The 25,089-nt window shown below is 34.4% G+C and overlaps 1 protein-coding gene across 4 annotated transcripts in view; it reads right to left on the reverse strand.

The window, feature by feature from the left end:
- Nucleotides 1–40: 40 nt before the first annotated feature.
- Nucleotides 41–25,089, reverse strand: part of LOC132785346 (transmembrane and coiled-coil domains protein 2) — a 28,925-nt gene continuing 3,876 nt past the window's right edge. For 2 of the 4 annotated variants that reach the window (XM_060791411.1, XM_060791410.1), the window contains 9 exons: nt 6,368–6,564; nt 3,188–3,865; nt 2,156–2,220; nt 1,573–2,084; nt 1,386–1,506; nt 1,214–1,318; nt 1,019–1,132; nt 779–954; nt 41–705 (listed from right to left, as the gene is read on the reverse strand). In XM_060791411.1, the coding sequence (XP_060647394.1) occupies nt 579–705; nt 779–954; nt 1,019–1,132; nt 1,214–1,318; nt 1,386–1,506; nt 1,573–2,084; nt 2,156–2,220; nt 3,188–3,865; nt 6,368–6,518 (2,049 nt within the window). In that variant the 5' untranslated portion in view covers nt 6,519–6,564 and the 3' untranslated portion in view covers nt 41–578. Of the gene's footprint in view, nt 706–778; nt 955–1,018; nt 1,133–1,213; nt 1,319–1,385; nt 1,507–1,572; nt 2,085–2,155; nt 2,221–3,187; nt 4,188–4,397; nt 4,497–6,367; nt 6,565–25,089 lie in introns of those variants that run through there. The other 2 variants (XM_060791412.1, XM_060791413.1) reach the window with 2 other exon arrangements.

Consider the following 25,089-nt stretch of genomic DNA (forward strand, 5'->3'; position numbering starts at 1 on the left):
CTGTTTCAACCGTTACAATGAAAATACAAACAAATTTTGGTTTTGTACAAATACAAACGTTTTGTTTAATGAATACGATAACTATAAATAGAGTTCCATATATATAGTATAGTAATTAGATATACATAGTTAATTTATAGTATTGAGTAATGCACAGAAACTTGTCAGCATCGCAGTTATTATTTTATTATTATTAGACTAAACCTTTAGCAGAGCTTTTAGATAGAATTTCGCTATATGTATACATATGTATGTGAGTGTGATTGTGAGTTATGTGTGAATGTGTGCGATATCGTTTTCAGTTTTTGTATGTTTGTTTGTTTGTACAACTTGTATTCATTTATGTTTTCATGTGTGTTAGTCGAGTCGTTCAATGTGATGCGTTTGTTGTCTTGTAACTAATTAGATATATTAAATTATTACGTTTTCGTGTGTTTGTGAGTGTGATTGTATGTGTGTATTTATAAGCTATTTACAAAATATGCACTTTCTTCTTTCATCTTTTTGTATACTTAATAACTAATAACATTAAGGGTCTACTAATCGAACGTGGAGGAGGAGGAGAAGGTGGAGGCGCTTCACTTGACCACCAGCGACTGTTTGAGATGCCGCACAAGTCCTGCGCCTATATCCTGAACATCTGGCCATTGTCGTATCACAAAGATGATGATGCAAATCGTCAGAAATGTGGTCAGCACGCGCACCCTAAACAAAGTGAACAAAGTGTGATTACATTGCGTATACGTAATGGGGGAGTGGCAAGTTTAAATGCACTCACCTCGTCTTGAGAAATGGCATTATAATGCCAGCGGCGGTGGCTACCAACAGCAATACCACTTGCAATATCGTTAATACCACATTGATGAGTTTCACAACCAGAGCGCGAGCATTTGAGTTATCGATGCCCTCGACGGTGACATATTGCTGCTGTGACATATGCTCCATTTTCGATATCTGCAAGGTGTGAGCCATAAAAATATATATATTTCGTATGTGTGTGGGAGGGTGTTGAGCTTACCCTTGTCTGACAGTTTTCGAGCACTTCGTTGACGTCACGTAGTCTTTCATCGCTTTGGTATTGTACTTTCTCCTCCATGTCAGCAATGGTTTGTTTCAGATTCTCAATTTCATTCTGTATTCAATATATAATATGTGTGTGTGTGTGTGTTAGTGGGCAGTTTGCCAAGATTGCCAAACGACAACGACAACGAACCTGATGCAATTCCGTCAAGTCATTGATTTGCTCTTCCAAACCCTCGGCACGATAGCGTTCACTTTCGAGTGTCGAGGTCAAATTGTTGAACTCTTTTTGGCCCGTCTGCAACAATAACGAGATATAATTATTGTGGATAATTATAGATTACAGGGTATACACAATGCTTTACCTCTAGACGCTCTATGCGCTCCTTGAGCTTGTCGTTTTCAGCCTTACGCTCGGCCAGTTCGGTCAGCAATGATTTGAGCACAATGTGATATTGGCTGGCGCCTGATTGACTCTTGCCAGAGCTGCCATAAAAAATGAAAAGTTATTAGTAATGATTTCAGTTATGTGATTGCAACTTTTTTACTTACCCCGCTGGTATGCTTTCGCTGGTGACGCTGCTGCACTCGCTGCCGTTGTCGCTGTTGAATTTCCCAGTGCCGCTGCCTGTGCCGGTGTTGTTGTTGTTATTGCCACCGCCGGAACCTGTGGAGGTGCCCATGCCGGGCAGCTGTGGCAAACGCTCGTTGTTGCCCACGTTGAGGACATCCGCGTCGCCCGATTGTATGCCCTGCAGCTCGGCCTCGCTCATTTGATTGATATTATCGGCACTGCCAAATTTGTTCTTGATGAGATGCGCAAATTCGCGCGGCTTGGACATCACCGAACCGGAGAATCCAGTGATGCCGTCACGTATGTTGCCGCCCACATTGCGCAGTCCTTGGCCCACGTCGCGCAGCACTTCGCGTGGCTGGCGATGCTGGCTCTTGGTCTGATATTGATGATTCTGCAGATCCTTGGCGCGTTTCGTATAGTTGTCCAACTTTTTCTGTAGCTGTGAAATGCTGTGTGCGCTTTTCTGATTCTTTTTCTCGAACACCGCCTGAAAGTAGGCAACATCATTTGTTAAATAACTACGTGTGTGTGTGTTTTGGCATCCTTGAGAACACTTACCTTGATGCGCTGCAGTTGCTGTTTGTCGGCGCTGGCTGCGAGTTTCAGATACTCGTTGACATTGTCTTAGAAAAGAGAGGAAAGTCAAAAAATTCGAATCAATTAAAAATTGACTAACGAAAATTAATTTAATTATAATTTAAACCTGTCTTTCCATTGAATAGTCTTCCAAATCCACTCACTTTAAAAGCTGCATTGATTGCAATTACTTTTCAATCAAATATCTACTTCAATTTGACACAAATTTTCGCTTATAGAAATACAATTTATGAAAGCGTTTAAAGCTCTTGAAATAAAAAAAGATTTCCCATATTTCATTTTAAATCAAATTTAAATTATTAGTTATATATAAGTTTGATATGACATAATAAAAAGAAAATTTTCAAATTCAAATTAAATATTGCCCCAAAAAGTATGCTACAAGAAAGTAAATCTTTCTTCTACTGAGAACATTAAAAGATCTTGAATTAAAAAAGATTTTCCAGATTAATTTATAATTAAATGTTTATAAATTATTAGTTTATATGTTTGACCTTCTGTTTACCTAAAACAATTTGAATATCCATCATTCATTCACCTTCAAATTTAATGCTGCCCCAAAAAGTATGCTATAAAATAGTAAATCTTCTTCTACTGAGAGCATTTAAAGCCCTTAAAAATAAAAAAGATTTTCCACATTTCACATTAAATAAAATATTTATACGAATTATTAGTTATATAAAAGTTTGATTTGACATAATAAAAAGACAATTTTAATATCCATTATTCGTTCAGCTTCAAATTAAATGCTACCCCAAAAAGTATGCTACAAAAAGTAAATCTTTGTTCTACTGAGAGCATTCAAAGCTCCTAAAAGAACCAAGATTTCTCACATTCTATTTTAAATTAATTGTTTATAAGTTATTAGTTATATATAACTTTGATTTGACATAATAAAAACACAATTTGAATATCCATCATTCTTTGAGATTCAAATTAAATACTGCCCCAAAAAGTATGCTACAAAAAAGAGTAAATCGATCTTCTACTCACCATCTCGAGCAGTTTGTTCCTGTCGTATGGACTCCTTGGTGCACTGTATCTTCGTGTTGAGCCGATCGATGGCCTGCACACTGGAGCTGCGCTCGTGAGTGCGACGATGATGCAGCTTCTTGCTGCTGTCAAACTCATCGGAGACAAACGACGAGTAGTAATCCTCGTTGCCGGACAAACGTGAGTCCTCCAGTCCGCTGCCAGTGCCAGCGCTGCCACCGCCACCGCCTCCGCCATCGCCACCGCCACGGACAGCAGCAATGAAGCTGCTGCCCTCGCCTATGAGGCCGCTGTAGGCGAGGAGACCGCCTTGATCGGAGCCATGGGTGCGTCGCTGTCGCTCACGGCTGCGTCGACGGTGTGTGGGGCTGTGGCTGCGAAAACCTCGCACTGCCACGCCCCCACTGCTGCCCAGACTGCCGGTCACCGTGTTGCCGCCGCTATAGACAGCCGCCTGTGCAGCTGCCACTGTGCTGGACGAGGCCGACGAATTGCTGTTGGCTGTCGTCGACGTTGCCGACGTTGTTCCCGTTCCTGTTGCTGCCGCTGTTGTTGTTGCTGTCGCTGACGCTGACGACGTCGTTGTTGCAACGTTTCCTGTGACGGCTGCTGCTGTGGCTGCTACCGCTGACGATGCTGCTGCTGCTGTGGTCGAGTCGCTGCTGCGCTCCCTGGACACTGGCGAATTGTGGCGCATAGAAAGTATTGTTTGTATTTGGCTTTGCCGTATTTCTCTTGTTTCTTTTTATCAATGGTCAACAATGGTTTGGCGAAAGGCGAAAGCACAGCTGCAGTTGCACAGTTGCAGCTGAACGATAACACAACAGCAACAACACAACAACAATCGCATTCACAGTAACAACAATAACAAAGGCGCAAAAAATGAGGAGCCAACGAACGAAATCAAAAAGCAGCAATGTTCAGTTGTGTTGTTGATGTTGTTGTGCTTTCGCTGCTAAGCTTGTGTGTATGTGTGTGTGTGTAAATGACAGTTAGACAGCTGTGCGTCAAACGAGAAAGAGAGAGAGAGAGAAATAAATGTACAGAAAGTGTGAGAAAGCAGCAGCAAATGCCAGCGCGCGTTTTAATAGCGTTTTAAATCGCGACTGCGTTCATGTGGAAGGAAGAACGTAGAAAATGCAAGCAATGCGCAAATGCAGATGTGTTGGTGAATGTCTGTGTGTGTGAAGGAATTTCTATTTATACCTACACTGTTGTATGTGGGTTATATGGGTGGTATACGCAATATTCGAATGTGTACTGTATGTGGAATAGTTGCAGTTGTCGCTCGCGTGCGCGCGTTACAAAGCTGTTTGAAGACACAAAAGAAAACAAAAAAATAGTGGAAGAGAGAAAGAAAGAAAGAAAAACGAAAACAAAACAAAGGGGAATAATCAACACAAATTCATAAAGCAATGCAGAGAATACAAATATAAGCAATGCAGACACACACAAAGCAAAATGTGTAACTACTGCCATAGAAATAGAAAAATAAATATAAATTAAAGCAAAACCAACAAGTACATAAAGCTAATAATACAGTTATGGATATAGTTATGGTTATGCTACTACTAAACATACAAAGCATACAATATCACAAGGCAAATAAAACCACACACAAACACACACATGTGCAGCTTTGTGTGCGTGTGTGTGTGTTTGCTTTTGCTTGTGGTTTTTGGTCGAAACGAAATGTGCAAAGCAGCTTAACAGTAATGCAGATGCATGATATGCTGCTCGTCTTAGCAGAGATTGTCCATAATTGGCAAATGCAAAGCTTGTTCATGGAAGCTGCTTAAAATTCTGATGCTTCTGTTCTCTTCTAGTCAGCAAAATAATTTCTAAAAATACAACTTGTTTGAACAAAACTATCTGCTTAGGAAAAGTCATATTGATTTAAGCTTAAAGCATTTTTAGTTTCGGCTATCAAAAGAGTCAACATGACTACTTTAATCTCATCAGAAATTCTGTAGTTCATTATTTTAAAGCTAATTAAGTTTGAGTTAATTAAACATACTTAGAAATATGCTTTTTGAAAAGTATAATCAATTTAAGCTTACAACACTTTTAAATTTGGCTAAAAAGAGTCATAAGAATTAATCTATTTCTAATTGATTTATGGTATTGTTTTAGCTAATTTCTTCCTAGTAAAATTGCATATTTTCAGATTTCAATTTAATTCCAAAAACTGCCAGGAAATATGCTATATAAAAAGTTGAATCCATTTTAATATTATGCACTTTTAATTTTGGCTATTAAAAGATTCGTAGCGACTACTCAATTCCCAATAGAAATTCTCTATTTTTTAACTATTTTAAAGCAGTTCAAGTTTTTCAAAAAGCACCTAGAAATATTCTATATGAAAAGTTAAATTAATTTAAGCTCACAACCCTTTTAGTTTCAGCTATTAAGACACTCATTAAGACATCTCTATTCCCAACAGGAATTCTCTATCTCATGCTTATTGATTACAGCTCATTTCTTCTTTGTGAAATTTTATACTTTCTGGCGCCTAGAAATATGTTACAATAAATTTTATTCCGATCGTATTGACTTCAAAAAAGCAATTGTTTACTTGAAAATAAAGAAACAAAAACTAATTTCTAACCTCTACATTTATATCACTTTTAACTTTTGTTAATGCAGCAAAAAAAAGAATTGTTAATTACCAGAAATTACAGAATAAACTGCAAACCTTGGCAAATTTTGTCAGTAATGCAAATAATGCAAAACAAAGTTAATTAAAATGCATACGTCTAAATGAAATGCACAAAACAAGTTGACTCGAAATTATCAGGAATTGATACGGATTAGGCAAAAAAAAAATAAATGTCAAGCTGTAATCTGTTCGCATTTCACGGGAATTTCCGCATGTTTGTCGCATTTTAGCCGAGTGCTTAATCTATAGATTTGTAGTAGGGAATCATTAGGTGCAGACAAGCGGAAATGCTAAATGCGAGTGTATTTCGGTTATCACTCCTAGCAACCAACATCGCAGTGAACTGATAAGCAGACTACGATGATGATGATGAGCGTGTCGCATAAATCTAATTATGAGGCAAGTGATTAAACTATTAGACTACTGCAGGAATATATACTACTGACATACTTATAAACAGATTACGGCACAGACTATGATTATCACAATGATTATGATTATGATTCTATGTTTGTATTTACTTTGCTCGCTACTTCGGCTGGCGGAAGGTGAACGACTTGTCCTCAAATTGGAGCTGGAACCACGAGACGATCGCAGCTTCTGCAAAGGCTGCAGCGATAAATGATCACGGCACGTGCTTTGACCGCTGGTCAATGTTGTCAACGAATCCATTATTGCATATTGCTGGCAAATATCACAAAGCAGTTGCCTTCAATAGCTGGAAGAAACAAAGAAAGCGATTATTATATTAATTTGAATATATATAAATACATATTGTCATTGAGATTGTTGAAAGAAAAACAAAACAGAAATCAGAAATCAGAAACGAACTCTCCACGAGTCCAGAGTCGAAAGGTGAATCAACTTTTTGCCATGCTGATAATGATAATCCAAATCGCACTCTTTCAAAACTATATAAACTGGAACGAAGACAGCTGCTCAACTACTCAGCATGCCATAATCTATCTTTCAATGCGAACGATTATTGTAACATTTTTCAAATACTTTGCATTCTTATGCTAAATTACTTTTTCGATTTCGTTGCCGCTGGCTGATTGAAAACATATGCCATAAGCAAGAGTGGAAAAACTGTTTGGAATTTACTTTAAACAGCTAAAAAGTTTAGGCAATTTAATTGCTATAAATTATTTATAGATTATGCTCAGTTATCATAAGTTCAGTTTAGGCAATATGATTACCCAAGTGTTTAAAAGTTTTTCGTAGCTATCAATTATTTATAGATTATTCTTAGATATCGACTCTTATGTTTTGAAGTAGCATCAAAGTTTGGGAAACACCATTAGTCAAGTTGCTAGGTTTATTATATTTAAAACTAATATTAAATTATTTGTCTTAGTTATCAAAGTTCAGCGTTTTAGAAACCTTTTCATAGCTATCTCTTATTTATAGATTACTCTTGCTTATTAAAATTTCTGTCTTTAAATAGCATAAGATTTTAGGTAAGTTTCTCATAACTATTAATTATTTATAGAATACCTCTTAGATAACAGAACTTATGGTTGAAATAGCATAAGAAAACTCTCTCTCTTTAGTCAAGTTCCTTGGTTTATTGTATTTTTAAACAAGTAAGAAAGCTACAGTCGAGTGTGCTCGACTGTGAGATACCCGCTACCCATTTTTAATAAAGGCAAAATATTGCGGTATCATTTTCAAAATATACCGAAAATACTAAAAAAAAATACTAAAAATATACCAAATGATATGTTTGGTATATCTATATAGTACACCATTCAAAATATAGCATAGACGGCACAATGTGATTGTCGGCCAAAGCAACTCAGACTCATAGTAAGTAGGCGTTTTTGCCCATACAAAAGTATTTCTTCAATAACTTCCACAATTTTGATCTGATCGCAATCAAATTTTCAGGAATCATAACTATTACAGTAATTATTGCATATACCAAAATTCGTAACTCTAGCTTGAAAATTACGCTTTTTATTCGATTTTTTTGATTTGCGGGGGCGGAAGTGGGCGTGGCAAAAATTTGAAACAAACTTGATCTGCGTGCAGATATAACAAATGCTGTCGAAAAAAAATTATAGCTCTATCTCTTATAGTCTCTGAGATCCAGTGTTTCATACGGACGGACGGACAGACGGACAGACACACAGACGGACAGACGGACATGGCTATATCGTCTCGGCTGTTGACGCTGATCAAGAATATATATACTTTATAGGGTCGGAGATGCCTCCTTCTACCTGTTACATACATTTCCTGCCGGCACAAAGTTATAATACCCTTCTACCCTATGGGTAGCGGGTATAAAAAGTTATCAAAAGTTCAGTGTATTCAGAACCTTTTCATAACTATCAATTATTTATAGATTACTCTTGCTTATCAAAAGTTCTTTTAAATAATGATATAATTAAACGTTGACTATTTAAATTTCATATCTCGAGTAGTAATCAAAGTCTTCAAAATAATAATAAAAATTAATCAATTCATGTGCTGATAATTATAAACTTTTATGTGCTATCAAAGCTTCCATTTAATAGTCGTCGTAATGCTGACACGCTGTAATTACCTCGCAATCTAAATTGACTGTCAAATTCAAAAGAATAGCTATAACATTTATTACTGTTTTATACCCAATAATTAGTATCTAAAATTTGTGCTTGCTTTACAATCGAACGGAGTCCACGAAAGATTATAAATAGTGTTGTTTGTTTATCGAAACTTTTTGTGTTTCATTTTTACTATCAAACTTCCCCTTGAACTATTTATGGAGCACACCTCGCAGCAGGTAATGCACTTGTATACACATATAACATTCTGTATATATAGAAAGAAAGAAAATGAGTAAGACAAACTCGATCAATACTTCCTCAATTGGTTGTCGTTAGCTGACGTTAAAAAATTCACTCAAGTGGCGAGGCCTCCGTTTCCTCCCTCCACTTTTACTTCCCCTCCTCCTGCTCCCAGTTGTATATACAATGTGTGTTCTATACACAACAATCTATATTGTAGTTGGGATAGGAGTGCGTGTGTACTCAATGCACCTGATAAGGACGATAATGTGACTACATTCAGAGCCCTATATAGATCGCACCTCCATTTGTTGTGCATCGCATGCCGATGCCATGATGAGGATAGGCTTCGATTCGATTCGATTCGACTTGAATGCGATTCGTTGTGATGATGGCATACAAAGATAACAATTGTTTATTTTTTGACTATAAATATTTATATGCAAACTCTGTTGCTATTCACGCGCCAGCATGCTGCCTCTCTATCTCTATCTCTCTCTCTGTCTCTTTCTACACATGTTGCGGTTCCCAAAATTAAATTTTTTGTCGGCAATTGCACGAGTAGAACAGAGTGGGTGGCGGAGGGCCTATAACAATGCCTTGGCAACCAATTTTCATTTTAAATGAAGCCTGAAAGTGCGACTATAATCCCGACAAAAGCATTTGCCACCCACTTCTCTCTTTTAAACACAATATAATAATAGTAGAAGGAAGGTGTAGTAGTAGTTGTAGTTTTTCGCATCATTACTAATTCATTGCTTTGAGATTCAGAACATTATAATTTCAACTATGCTAGTTTGAAGGTCAAGTATGTTTAATGAAAAGAACACAGTGTGGTCGACACTCAGATTATGTAGGAAATAATACTAAAACTAACGTTGATGCTATGCTGATATTAATGCTAATGCTAATACTAATGCTGACACTAATGCTAATACTAATACTAATACTAATACTAATACTAATACTAATACTAATACTAATACTAATACTAATTCTAATACTAATACTAATACTAATACTAATACTAATACTAATACTAATACTAATACTAATACTAATACTAATACTAATTCTAATACTAATACTAATACTAATACTAATACTAATACTAATACTAATACTAAGACTAATACTAATACTAATACTAATACTAATACTAATACTAATACTAATACTAATACTAATACTAATACTAATACTAATACTAATACTAATACTAATACTAATACTAATACTAATACTAATACTAATACTAATACTAATACTAATACTAATACTAATACTAATACTAATACTAATACTAATACTAATACTAATACTAATACTAATACTAATACTAATACTAATACTAATACTAATACTAATACTACCACTAATACTAAAACAAAATCATTTTAAGCCTTAAAGTCTCAATTACTCTACTACTTAAACAAATTCCCTTTTTTTTACGTTACCCAAAGTCAAAAAAGTTGTAAAATTCATTTTCTCCCACCTTCAAAATTTTAACGTCACTTTCTTCGTTCATAAACTAATTTTAAGTACTTTTCCTTAGGCCTACCCCAGGCACAAAACTCAAGTCGTTGGCCCGTTAAATGCTGCCTGTTTTCACATTGTTTTTTTGGGTAATTTTCCATTTCAAGCGACAAATCCCTTTAAGCTCTTACGAACCCAACACACGCTCATTTCAATGGTTGGAAATTTCTCGTTGTTGCTCGCTGCTCGTTGCTGCAACCTCAATGCTCATCTGCAGTTGACTGCGCCCCACAATGTTGGGGCATGATGTGCATGTGTTGTGCTGTGTGCTGTGTTGATGGGGCCAAAGTTTCACCTGTCTCACTCTCTCGCTATCTCTTGCTTCCTCGTCAGCATTTTTCTTTGTGCTGTAAATTTTAATCATCGCATTTTGTAACCTTTTTTTCAGTTTTTTATTATTTTATGTTATTTGTAATGTTTTATGCTGCTTTGTTGTTCGCGTTTGTTATTCACCTCTCGCCTCATTCGCTTTCTTCGCTTGTTTAAACAACAGAAAAAGTATCTGTTACATTGTGATGTGTTTGTGTATCAAAATGCATGCCCAGGGTTATTGCACTCGCTGTTAAGACGAAGCAACGTAGCACGCGCTACTTTGTCTCTAAGGGGAGGAAGGTGCTACTATCGTGATAAGAAGACCTTGGCGAGGTTGCCTAGTTTACTCAGCGATACTTCAGCCTGATTAGCACAAGTGCAAATGAACTCGTTGTTCTCTTCGTATCTGTACAAAGCAGAAGTCTTTCTCTTTATATACATACTTCCGTTGCAAGTCTGAGTCTGAGTTTGAGAATATCTTCTTTGTTTATCATTACGAGAAAAAGCCAAAGTTCAACGACGATAATTCCAAGCCACTTGTAAAGTACATTTATATACATGTTGATTCGCATTTATTAGATTCAATTATGCGCTGTCACAGTCATTTGCTAATGAGTTGCGCAACATCGTCAGCGACGTCGTCATCTTAGGGAGACTCAAGACCAAAACATCAGGTTGCTATTTGTTATTCTGGTTTTTTATATTCTCTTTACTCTTTAAGTTACATACATTTTGCGAAGGTCGTGCGACTGGCGTCGCTTCGACTGCGGCTGGTTTATAAATACAAAGAACCGCACTAGTAAATTATAAGTAATGCATACATACATAATACATTTCTCTCCCATTTGATCTATCATTAGAATTACAATGTGGTAATGTGCGCAGTAGACGACTGACTGACTTATTGACTTACTGACTGACCAGCTACTTTTATGTCGTCGTCGTCTCAGACGGGTTAAGGCGAGCCAGCACCCACAGCTGTTGAATATTTATTGGTCTAGCTAGCAAATGAAAGCACTTTAAGTTGGGCTGTCGACTTTGCTATTTAAGCTGAGCTGTCAAGCTCAGCTGCCTGCCAAGCTCTTAATTCTTTACAATTCACTATAGTCTTTAGACAATCTCACACAGCAAATTAAGTTGATAGACTCATTAAGAGAGATTAGCTTGAATTTGCCAATAAATTCCTTAAATGATTGATTCCTTAAATAGACTTATTAATCGGGATTAGCTTGAATTTCGCATAGATAATGAAATATTATTGTAAATATATATAAAATTCTTCTCTTTTAAGTTCATTAAACTTTTTGGTAAATTACACAGCAAATTAAGTTGATGAACTCATCAAGAGTGATTACTTGCATTGCATAAAGGGAATTTGCAATTAAATTCTTTAAATAATTGCGCATAAAAATAATGAAATATTATAAAGTATCTAATATAATATACTTCTCCTTTAAATTCATTAAACTCTTTAGAAAATCATAATTTAAATTGGTAAACTCATCAATACTTATGAGCTTGAACTTGCCAATAAAATTCCTTTAAAATTTGTGCACAGAAATAACGAAATATGTATCATTATTTACATTTATATAAATCTTTTCTTTTGAATTCATAATGATTCTTAATAATAATGAAAACTCATTATACAGATATAGAAAATTCTTAGAAAATCTCACTCATCAAATTAATAGACTCATCAAGAATGATTAGCTTGACTTCAAAAAGGGAATTTGCAATTAAATTCCTTAAATAGTTGTGCATATAAATAATGAAATATTGTTATAAAGTATTTAATACACGTATATGCATTTCTATACACATGAAATTCCTTGTTAAAATTCATTCATTCATTGTCTAATACAGAACATTAAAATGCAATACAACATTTCATCATTCCTTTTTGGAGAAGTGCTGCAAATCAGATTTTTATTATTAAATTATTATTAAATATACTTTTAAATAAATTCAAAATCATTTACCCAGTTTCGACTACCATTAAGAGAATATAATCAAGCAGCAGGCATCATAAAGATTACCGCCAAACTAGAAAGTTCTTTTTGAAGTGAAATTCACTTTTTCTAAACTTTATACAGCGCGCATTGAGAAAGTAGATAAATTGCGTTAAATCTCTTATACGTTATGGTCAGTTGCTGCTTGAAAAGTTAATGAAGTTTTGTTTTTACTTTTCTTATTTTGTAGTTTTGATGTACTTTGTTCGATTTGCCATGGGGTAAAAGTGGAAAGACTTCATTAAAAATACATCATTAATGCAAGCGCTTATGTAAAAAAGTTAAAAACAACCACAGCAAATGGAATCTTGGGTGTTTAACTCAAGTTAGCTAGGTCAGGCTTTTAAGCCAAGCCAAGTCAAGCAATGAACTTGTAGTTAACGCACTCTCAGATTCGCTTGGCCAGCAGCTTTTACCTCCCTCTCTGCCAAGTCTTGCGTCTTCTTCTATTATGCAAAAAAAATTTGCAAACTTTGCTCAACAAAAGTTCAAGTTGACGCCACAATTGTTGTTAATGTCGGTTGTCGTTGTTGTGGTTGTCGCTGTTTTGGTTGTTACCTCAGACCAAGCAGTAAATGACTTTTGTGTTGTGTGTTTATTGTTGCAGGTGTTTAAAATGGCAGCAAAGTGTTGAACGCCAAGTCAAAGCAACAGACGCAATGACAACAAGACATACGACAGTGTAAGAGGAGGAGAGAGATAGATAAGTAGAGGCATAAAAAAAGAAGGAAAATAGAGGCGGCAACAACGTTAATTTATATTGTGCTTTGCCCCTGTCGACTCTGTTCTCAATTTACCCTACAAACTAAGCCCCAGGTGCAGGGTATGCTGAACTAAGTTCTTGGCAAACTCGTGATGCGAACTGCACGAAAATTATCAAGTAAATAAAAAGCAGACGTTGAGGAAGTTTACGCAGTTTTATTAACCACAAATAAAAAAAGAGTGTTAATTATTTGAGACTTTCATTTACTTTGCAATTGACGCACCACCAAAATTTGCATATTTTGCTAAGCAATTTTCAGAGATTGCGAAATTTGCTTAAAATCAATATTATAGTATTCAATATACTTCAAATAAAGCTTAGAATACCGCTAAGTTTTAAATAAATCTAAGATGTATATTCTTAAAATACTCCACAAATTATAAAGTAGAATATAATACTTGAAATGACGTTTACACTGTTGCCAAACTTCACTCAAACTGACAAATTTTCTAAATTTGAAGAGAATATAATACTGCAAATAATGTTCACATTGTCGTAAAAAGTACAAACTTATTTATCTTGGCTTAGCTGAATATAACAACTTAATTCAATTTAAATCAAAAGTCTTCCAGGGTATTTGTTAGTTACCTCACTTCAATTGCTTCCTCCTCAACACTTTTCGAGGGGGTTCTCGGTGTAAAGGGCGACCACTTGCAGGTGTCTCGTTTGTCTGTGATTCACGCCGAGGGGAGGCCACAAAACCCAAATTGCGCAACCATTCGTTGTTGGTCAAGATAAGCACTTGAAGCTGTCAGAATTGACGAGCCAACGATCGAATGAATATACCTTCGACTTAATGTTTATCAAATGGGGGGAGAAACCTTATAGCTGTATCTATAAAAGATACCACAGCTTGCTTTATTTATGTTTTTCGGTTTGCGAATATTTCACTTGATGGGCGTGCAATTGTTTTTTAATTACAATGCCTGCTTGCTTATCAGTCGAAGATAAAGAAAACCTAATTAGCGTGTTACACGCGGCGAATACGTTATTTTTCATTGAGTTGTTGCAATGCGTTTGTTTACGTCTTACGTTTTACGTTCTAATGGCACTCGAATAACAGCAATTTACGCGTAATGCTGCCATAAATAGCTACTTATTCATTCTAGATATGCGATATCTAATGCAATTGAGGAAGATCTGAAGAAAAAGACACGTACTTCTCGAATGAATCACTTGGATAAATGAAACGCAACTTCAGAGATCGATTTGAATGTAAATAATATATTTCGATGGCAGTCAAACTAGCTACGGAACTTTGTGCCAATGAATTCCAGGCCAGAATAAATAATTGTCAGATCAGTTAGCATCGAATTTCATGGAAAAAAACAACACCGAATCAAAGTGAGTTTGCAGTTTTCCGCTTAAGTCGTTAGCATTTTGCGTCCGCAGGCATGACAGGTAAAAAATGTAATTTAAATGTGAGATGCTAGTTTCGATATTGAAGAAAATGTTTTGCAAATGGAAAAATTTCACAACAGGTAGGAGATAAATACCCAAAAGAATCATAAAAGGCCTAATGACACAGTGAAAGAAAATAAACAAGAAAGAGAGTGAGAGAGAGAGAGCGACTTGACGATATCTAAACTTGTTGATAAGTCGGGTAATATAAGATTTAACTGTCGACTCACGCATGAGTAAGCTCTGAGCGTAGTGGATATAAATTAAATATAATTTTTATAGGTATATGATTAATATTATATGACGCCAACAACCCGTTTGAAAACAAAATACAAACACAAGCTTATCACATTTCGCCGTCAAATCGCGCACCTGGACAACACATCTGACCTCAAGTTGTGAGTTTCTTATCTCCAACGCCCACCTGACTGACACACAATCGACACACAGGTGGCTTTAGCTTAGGAGAGGAAAGGAACCGATTATTCCCTTTCAATTGCCATGAAACACATTTCATTCATTTGATTACGAATATGCAATTGTTCCGTCGATTCGTGTCTCATTCACTCACAACGTGATATCGTGTTTCGGTTCTCGATTATGATTAACCCACAGCGTCTCCCCTTCCTTATTTGTCATATATATATTTATTTATTTATGCTACGCCATTTAAAACAAAACAAAGCAAAACCAACACAAAACACTTCCTGTAAGCTGCCACTCGAACAAACGAAAGCAATTCCCCCGGGGCGATTAGCATGCGACAACTTCTAGGGGCATTTTGTCAAGCTCCGAGTTGCTTCTTCCCTCTCCCCTCTTTGAGATAGCTACGCTTTGCTTTAACTCTGCTTTGTTTTGCTTTAGTCAAGTAGATACCACGCTGTGTGACCACGCAGTCTGCTTAATCGAGGGCGGTTATATGAACACAGACAGAAATATGACGTACTCAAAACTGGAATACAAATCTTGAGCTGTGATACTAACAAGATTTCAATCTAAGAAAATTTTATAAAGCAAGATGTCAATCTGGAATCATCTTATCGTAATGACATATTCATAACTAGAATACAAATCTTAAGTTGCGATCCTAACTAGAAATTCTTTAAACAATACTTCAATCTAAGTAAACTTTCTAAAGCAATCATCTTATCGTAATAACGTTCTTAAAACTAGAATAAAAATCTTGAGATGCTATCCAAGAACAAGAAACAAGATTTCATTCTAAGAAAAAAGTTTTTAAAGTAAGATGTCAATCTGGGATTATCTTATTGAGATTCAGAAATCGTGTTTATGATCGTAAGCAAATACATAACAAATATTTGTGGTTTATAACTTCTTGAAACAAGTTTTTATCGATTCAAAATATCATGTTGTTGGAAATTTCTCAAATCAATCTTCATTAAAGAATGTTTGATCTTAATTTTAGATATTTCGTTCAGGTTTTCAGATAAAAAATGATATAATATTAAATATCATTTCTTATATATTTTACAAAATTTAAATATAATCTTGTTTTTAGATTATAAGTTCTGGTTTCAATATTAACATATTTGCAATTTGATATAAGAAAGTTTGTTTTGTATTTCAAGAATTGCCAATATATGTTAGAATTATTTAAGAATTTTTGTCTTGATTTAAGAATTTATCTGCTGTCTTTAATTTAAACATAATTTCAGCATGATTCCAGATTTATTTTGCTTGATTTTCCCACTTTTTTCTGCAAATTATTGCCTGCTGTCACTTTAGCCAGCTCCCACTGTACTGTGACTTGACACTTCCTGCTGCCAACTCCTCATTGTTATAGGCCAGATACCAATCAGGATGTTTGGCAACCCTCGTGGCGTGGCGTGGCCCAAAAACCGGACCAAGCCAAGCCAGCCAACTATGGCAATTACCTTTTCTGACAGTTATTCAATATAGTTTGTTTTGTGTGTGTGTGTGTTCTGACTAGCTCTTTTAACCGGTTACCGGTTCATAGATGTGTTTGGTCTATTAGCGCAATTGGTTTGTGCCACATTCTTGAAAAAAGCGCCAGCTGCCAGCTCTTCATCGAATGATGCTGCACTTTTCCACAAAACTTTGTCTTTGGCACGTTTTTGTGCTTTTTGTTTATGACCAACAGCAGCAATACCTCAGACCATTGTCCAGTCGAGTTATTATGACCATGTGGGTGTTGTTGTTGTTGTTGCGGTCGTTGTTGTTGTTCGTATCTGCTGTTATAAATCAACGTTGAATTACGTGAAGCCTTGACCTCAGCAGCCCTCAGCCTCTCTGTTCTACGTGTTCATGTTGCTGTGTTTGTGTAGGTTCACTGTTTGCTTAAGCGTTACAAGAGCTGTACTACATCGAACCATGTTGTTGACCATTTGAATATCGCTTCCAGCTCTCACCTACACAGAACACGATATGGTCAAAACAAAAATCTAAACTTCGTGTGGGTCTCAAAACCAAAAAAACAAGAAAGATTCAGTCGAGTGTGCTTGACTGTTTGCTACCCGCTCTCCATACGCGCTATTATTATTTAAATATACCAAATCAATATACTGAAATACCAAAATGTATATATGGTATATTAATATAAATATTATAGCTGCATTTCAGAGACTATAACTCTGGTATTTATATGCACTGAAATATACCAAAATAATATACCGACACATTACTGAAATATACCGAAATGTATATTTGGTAAATTGATATATCTGTCAAACAAAAACTATAGCTCTATTTCTTATAGTCTCTAAGATTTAGACGTTCATACGGACAGAAGTATATTAAATTAAAATACCGAAAAAATACTGAAATACCAAAATGTATATTTGGTATATTGATATAAAAATTATAACTTCATTTCAGAAACTATAACTCCGAGATTTATATGCACTAAAATATACCAAATTAATATACCGACAAATTAATGGAATATATCGAAACGTATATTTGGTATATTGAAATACCAAGTGCTGTCAAATAAAAATGAATGCTATATTTATTATAGTGTCTGTGATTTAGTCATTCATACTCATTCATTATTCATTCTCGGTTGTTGACGCTGATCTAGAATAATATATAAATTCTTTATAGGGTCAGAGAAGGTTGCATTGGTTTCATTTGCCTGTTACATAAATTACCCTTTAACTCTGTGAGTAGCGGGTATAAAAAACTCGCATCTGGATGATGACAATCAAATTCAACTAGTTTATTACGATGCCCACAAATTAGTTGAGTGGCTTTTTAGGCACTAAAAACAGGCATTTATGATTCACTGAGATGTGCTTTCAAAAGTCAAAGCCATTTCACATTATACTGCCTGCAATTAGTTTGCTGCTTGAGCGACTTTTTAGCACCCAGTTTGAAAGTCTACTTAAACTGACTGATGAACTATGCTAAAGTCGAGAGAAAAGACAATAAAGATACACACATATTTTTCTACTTAGAACTTTTTGGTGAGCAACTGCTTTAAGAGTGTAAGCTGAAGATGCTTTACGCAATAGATATAAGTAAAAAATAATACTTGTGATTCATGAAGGCAGCAAAGGTCGTAAAATTTATGCGAAATCCAATAAATTTGTTGAGATATAAATTTCAAACAGCGTTCGTTTGCAGGTTATCTGCTAAAAATATTGCTACCGAATTATGCAAATATTTAACGCATGTTTGCTGACTAAGATTGTTTTTCTAGGAAAATATTTGGCAGGCTGTAAGCAAAAGTTTAGTTTAGAGTTTGATAAGACAAAATCGATGATGATTCAAGATGTACTTTGACTTGGAAGGAAATAAATTTACAATTCAACTATAGATGATACTAAGTCATTCAATTTTTGTTTTTGATGATTCAAAAACTTTATTAGAAATAAATTTTTAAATGACGGAAATCAAAGAATACACAAATTGGCCTTTTATACTATAGATTAGATTAAAGACAAAGTAAGCAGAAAATATAGGAATTTAAGAGGAAATAATATTAAAATTTATTCTTTTGTACTGATATTTTCTATTTTTCTGTAACTACTCTTTTCTATTTCAAAGTTTCCTTTAATTGCACTTCAATTCTCTTCAATTTTGCTCTTTAAAAACCGAAAACCTAATAACTGGACTTGGCCTTCAAATGTTTTGTTTTTAATTCGCGTGTACGTAAAGCTAATTGCTTTGAAAGTAAACAAATAGTATTAAGCGATTCAAAGCGAACTCAATGACAATTTGAGACGCCATTTATGTGCCATTTCAAAGTCAGGCCCAAAAAAACTGCGAAGACGTGTAGCTAAAGTAATTTCATTGTTTATTTGTTGCAACACACAAACAGACAGAAAGAGACAAACACTTGCATTCACACACATAAACCACAATTAAATTGCACAATTTTTGTTGTTTGGCAACTAACGGGACATACGAAGAAAATGATTAAAAATTACTGATGTCTTGTAAGCACAAATTATGCATAATTTTATTAATGAACGCGCATTGACAACGCCTTCCACAAAGTGAACAGAGGAAGACAAAGAGAGGGAGAGAAAGAGACAAAGCGAGAGGAGGCCCGGCATTGCATCATCGAGTGTCGGATTGTTTAATTGACTTTTTGGCTGGGCGGGTCAATAACTTTTCGAAACATTTTATGTGTCACGACATATCATAAATTACAAACAAGGTCTTGAAACTGTATCTGAACTTTGAGCTGGAGAAGTTTTTTATTTCAGGTTTGCAAAATGAGAAACAATTCACTTCCTAAGCCGGTGATTCATTTGAGTGTTGAATGCGGTTTACAGTTCTGATTACAGCACATTATTTATACAGAAACCCGCATTTACAAAATGAAATATTGTATATTCAAGCAAACCAAATTGCATTTCAGAAGATTTGTGACATTTTTTCTAATTTACAAGATTTTCCTCCACTTAAGACTTTAATTTATTGACGCTTCCGGAAAATCTTGTTTATAAACGAGAGTAAAAATAAATTCAAATCTATTCAAGAAATTCCCTAACAATTTTTGACACACTAATAAATAAATTAATGAAAATTGTCAACGTGCACAAAAATAGAATTTAGTCCAATTCATTAAATTTTCTTGGGAAACTCAAAGCGACAGAAATAGCTGCCAGATAATAATCTGTTGAATATACATAACAAATTGGTCACGCAATTCGCGTACTTATATTTTTTGTAATTTCTGCACAATTCAAATTAAATTTATCACACATACACATGTTGAATTGAATTGAATGAAATGCAGGAGAAAGAAGACGTCAGTTGCATTGTCAGCTTTGTTTGGCGCTGATACACCCCAAAAAAAGTCATATATATATGGCGTGTATAATGTAGAAAAGTGTATAAAGGCATATTTATCGTGCAAAGATCAACCTGTTTAACATTTTTACACCGAATGCTCAATGAGTGACGGCGTTGTCATCGTTTTGCCAGCGGAACCGCAAAATCCAACGACAACGACGACACGGGCCCCATTGCATGACTAAAATGCAAATATAAAAAACTAAACAAATACACAAATAAATGCTTAACAATAACAAACCAGTAAAAAAGCCGCAACTCGATACTGTTCGACATAAAGATACCCTAGATATGGTGTGCAAAACGAACAGAGTTGATGAGCTCATTAATTTTGATGAATAAAACATTTCATTCAATATTTATTATGCATTTCCTCTCTAGTTTACTATCGATAGTTATCGTCATACCATAGATGTACAAGCATTTCATTCACTTAATAATAAAGCATTAAACAAACTCACTTTTACATCTCAGTTGGGTTGAGTTTCAACAATAAAATTTTTCAATCAAACCTTATATTTTATTTACTATGCATTCCCTCAGGAATTTACTATCGATAGCTACCGCTATCGTCAACTACTTGTATACAGCTGAACTTCCTAGTAGCGTAAGTAAAATAACTTAATATATAAATTGCATTTCAGATGAGCTGCAACAATAAAACATGTCAATCAAACCTTATATTTTATTTACTAAGCACTTCCCTACGAATTTACTATCGATAGTTACCACTATCGTTAACTATTTGCAACAGCCCAACTTCTTAAAAGCATAAACAAAATAACTTACTATATAAATTGCATTTCAGATGAGCTGCAACAATAAAACATATCAATCAAACCTAACATTTTATTAACTATGGAATATCCTCAAGAGTTTACTATCGATAGTTACCACTATCGTCAACTACTTGTTAACACCCTAACTTCCTAGAAGCGTAAACAAAATAACTTGACTCATAAAATGCATTTCAGATGAGCTGCAACAATAAAACATGTCAATCAAACCTAATATTTTATTTACTACCTCACTCATATACTATCGATATTATCCATTATCGTCAGCTACTTGTTTATAGCTTCCTAGAAACGTAAACAAAATAACTTTACATATAAAATACAGTCAGTTGAGTCACATAAATAAAACTTTTCAATGAATGTAAATATTTGTATTTATTAAGCATTTCCTATCTCAAAATGTACAATCGATAGTTGTCTCCAAAACTATCGTCAACTAGTTGTTTACAGTTCGAACTTCCTAGAAGTTAAAGCACTTCCTTCCCTTGTTTATTACACCCATTTTACGAGTACAGGGTATAAAAACGACAATTTCAGCAACTTTATTGCTAACGTCGTGCTGCCGTGCATGAAATACGAATACAAATGAAACTGAGAAACCGGAAAATAATAAACAAAAACAAACTGGGAAAAAAAGAAAACAAAATTGAAAAAAGTAGCAGCAGAAACTCTGCATACTCGTTTTTGCACACTCACATTCATAGCACTCATTTATGACGCTCAATTTGCTCATTTCTAGACTCAAAACTAAAATGTAAACAAAGAAAAATCAAAGCAATCTGGAACCTCAATTGCCATCAAGTCTACAGAGTGCGAGAGAGACAGAGAGAGAGAGGGGACAACCTGAAACAGAAACCGCTTTTCGCGTTTTGCGAACATTGGACCCCAAATCCCAACAAAAACAAACGATGCTGTTGCGATTGCTGATGAATCATGCGAGTTTGGGGCCTGCTGTGTTTTTGTTTGTGTTGCTGTTGTTGCTGTTGTTACTGCTGTGTTTTGTAGTTTGTCATGTCAAAAGCCATTTATTACCCTTTCCAGTTGTCATTCTGGAGATGTGTTCCATAATCGTCTAAGTGCTTTCTGTCACTGCTCCAAAAATTTACATTTATAAATAAGAAAATCTGCTTAATTTGCATGAAATCTGGGTGGGTGCAGCATATGTTCTTAATGTGTGATACCCTGTAAACAAAAGTGAGACTGCTTCTGTTCTGAATGAAGGCAAAAAGATTCTACAACTATCAAAATTGAAGGAAATTTAAAGCGGTTTTAAGAAATGGAAAATTGCAGAAGACTTTGAAGTTTTCTAAAAAAAAGTTTCGTTAAATGTTTTTACTTATTATTTTTACAGCATATGTTCTTAATGTGTTATACCCTGTAAGCAAAAGTGAGACTGCTTACAAAGTTCTAAATGAAGTCAAAAAGATTCTACAACTATGAAAATTGAAGAAAATTTAAAGCTGCTTTAGGAAATTAGGAAGATTGTATATGCTTTTAAAGTTTACTAAAAAAGTTTCGTTAAATTGTTTCATTTATTATTATTAGCGGGGCACTGAATATGTTTTTAATCTGTTATACCCTGTAAAAAAGTGAGACTGCTTACAAACGTTCTGAATTAACAGAAAGAAAATATTTCATAACTAGCAAAATTGATGGAAATTTAAAGGTGTTTTAAGAAATGGAAGATTTCAGTATGTAATAAAGTTTATATGTTTTTAATGTGTTATACCCTGTAAACAAAAGTGAGACTGCTTACAAAGTTCTAAATGGAATGAATAAGAAGATTCTATAACTAGCAATATTTAAGAAAATTTAATGCTGTTTTAGGAAATTGAACATTGTAGGAGCTTTTGAAGTTTACTAAAAAAAAGTTTAGTTAAATTGTTTCATTTATTATTATTTTTATAGGGTGAAGCATATGTTCTTAATGTGCTATACCCTGTAAACGGGTGAGACTGCTTACAAAGTTCCCAATGAAGGAATAGTTTCTATAACTAGCAAAATTTAATCAAACTTTACTTTAAAATTAATGAAATTAAATACAATTCAAGAACTAGCAAAATTGAAAGAATTTTCAAGAGACTTAAGATGACAGCAGGTTTCAAAGTTTATACCCTGTAACCCTGTGAACTATTACAAAATTCTCTATTGAGTAAGAGAATGAATTGCATTTCTAGCAAATCAATTCAATACATTTCAAAGGCATTTGAGGGTATTTAAAATACCAGATGGAACTTTTGAGGCTTACTAAAAATATTATGTATTAATTACTTAATTATTATTATAAATTAACCAGCTATAATTTGCATGTTATACATCCTGTAAAAAGAGTATTTAAAAGGTTCTTAATTGAATAAGAGACTATAATGAATATGAAGCAAATCAATTTTTAAAAAATTGAAGTGTTTTAGAGTCGAAATATTTAGCAATTGACCAAAACTTTTTTTTTGTATACATATATATATGTACATATATTCAGTTTATTTACAATCTATCTAATTGATAATAAGTAAATTTTATGGTGACTAAAACTGCTTCATTAACTTTAGTTACTTATTTATTATTATTTATTAAACGACATTATTATTATCTGTAGAATACAATCTGTAAATTGTTATTATAAAATTTAGCTTTCTTAAACCTTACTTCTACTAAATATTCATGTGCCCTTTAAAGAGCATTTGCGCGTCGCTCACACTTGTGATTTATGAATTTGTGTGTGTTGATTAAAACTTAAATTATTGATTGACAAGCTGTGAGCTGTGAGCGTCGCTGTTCCCCCTTTCAATCAACATAAGTTGCGTCAGATCGCCGCAGAACTGACCCCTTTGGGTATTGCAAAAACACAAACACAAAAACACACAATGAGAAAAAAAGGTGAAAGTGAAATGTTGAGTGTAGTTGTAGTTTAGTGTGTTTTGTGTGTATTACAAACACTTTTACAAATTTTTTTGTTATAAATTTATGTAATTTATTTGAGTGCATAAATGAGCAACGGAAGTTGTTAAAGTTGAGTGGGTCCAACACTTGTTGTTTCTACTTTATAAGGTCAGTGTCAGGTTTTGGTCATTCCACATGTTGATGCCACAGAATTTTCTATTGTTTCCCCTCGAGCTGTTGCTGTGTGTGAATTCTCTCTCTCTCTCTCTATGCTTGGGTGAGTCAGAACAGAAAAACATTGTAGACAAAACGTTCCACAAGCAATTAAGATGGGATCACACACTGTGCACTCAAACATTTACAAATTTTACTACTTGAAATGGAATACTTATTGAGTCATTTCTCAAAAGAAAAAACAATCCCATAAGCCGCTTTCAATGCGGATTATTCAATTGCTTAAGTAATTTTTGCATTATTCATTGAAAAACTGTCGAGTCAATCGACTTTAATAATCATTTCCTGCACTTTTCATTTCATATCATTATGTTTGGTTTCACATTTAAACACCATCGATAGCTGTAATTAGCTGAAATTGTTTATTGTTTATTTATTAACGTATTGTCATGCTGACTGATGATGATAAACTATTGCAATCATAATTAATTTTCAATACGTTTCACAAGTCATTTCCAACAAACAATTATTCAACTTTTTCCAATCATTATTCAAATTGTTATAATGACATTTATTTATTGCTGCATGCCAGAGAAATTTTGTTACTTGAACGTGTTAATTTTGTACATTTTCGTAACTATTTCATTTGAATTATTAATTGTAGCTCACCAAAACGAAATGTTTGAGAATATGTTGATGTCATTCTTCTGACTTTGCTCATCAAGTTTTCCCCGAAAATAGGGGCTTCAGACCCATATATAAAGTGTATATAAGAGAGCTAACTCTATTATTATTATTATTGCGGGTCAAACTACTCGAAAAAAATCATACGTTGTTTGGCATTCACTTTCACAAGGTTGAATGAAACCCGTATGTGGATGGTTTCAAAGCAAACAAAATCTGTCGAATTCGAAGTCAAAGTCGAAGCATCCAGCGTTAATAATCCCCGTCAATCAATTTGATCGTGCACACACACTCCAAATGCGACATTTAATTAAGCTTAGCGAATTATTTATTGGTTACGCCCTCAGTTATAGTATATATATATATCTTTGTATATCGGTCGAAAGAGTATCGTGCATTATGCAATATAATTGGAGCATAAAGCGCAAACAAAGCACCAAATATCACGCAAATATTTACATATATAATTAGTTTAATTTAATTTGCGTTTGCTGCTTTTTTTTGCGTTCGTGTTTTTGTTCTCTCGAATTTTGTTTGTTGTCGTTTTGTTGCAGAATTTTGTGTGTCTGCTTTGCCATTTTTCATTTGTTTATTTGCGTTTGATTTTTAGTTGTTGGGCGTGTG

The sequence above is a fragment of the Drosophila nasuta genome, chromosome 2R (assembly GCF_023558535.2).
Source record: "Drosophila nasuta strain 15112-1781.00 chromosome 2R, ASM2355853v1, whole genome shotgun sequence".
Classification (NCBI taxonomy): Eukaryota; Metazoa; Arthropoda; class Insecta; order Diptera; family Drosophilidae; genus Drosophila; species Drosophila nasuta.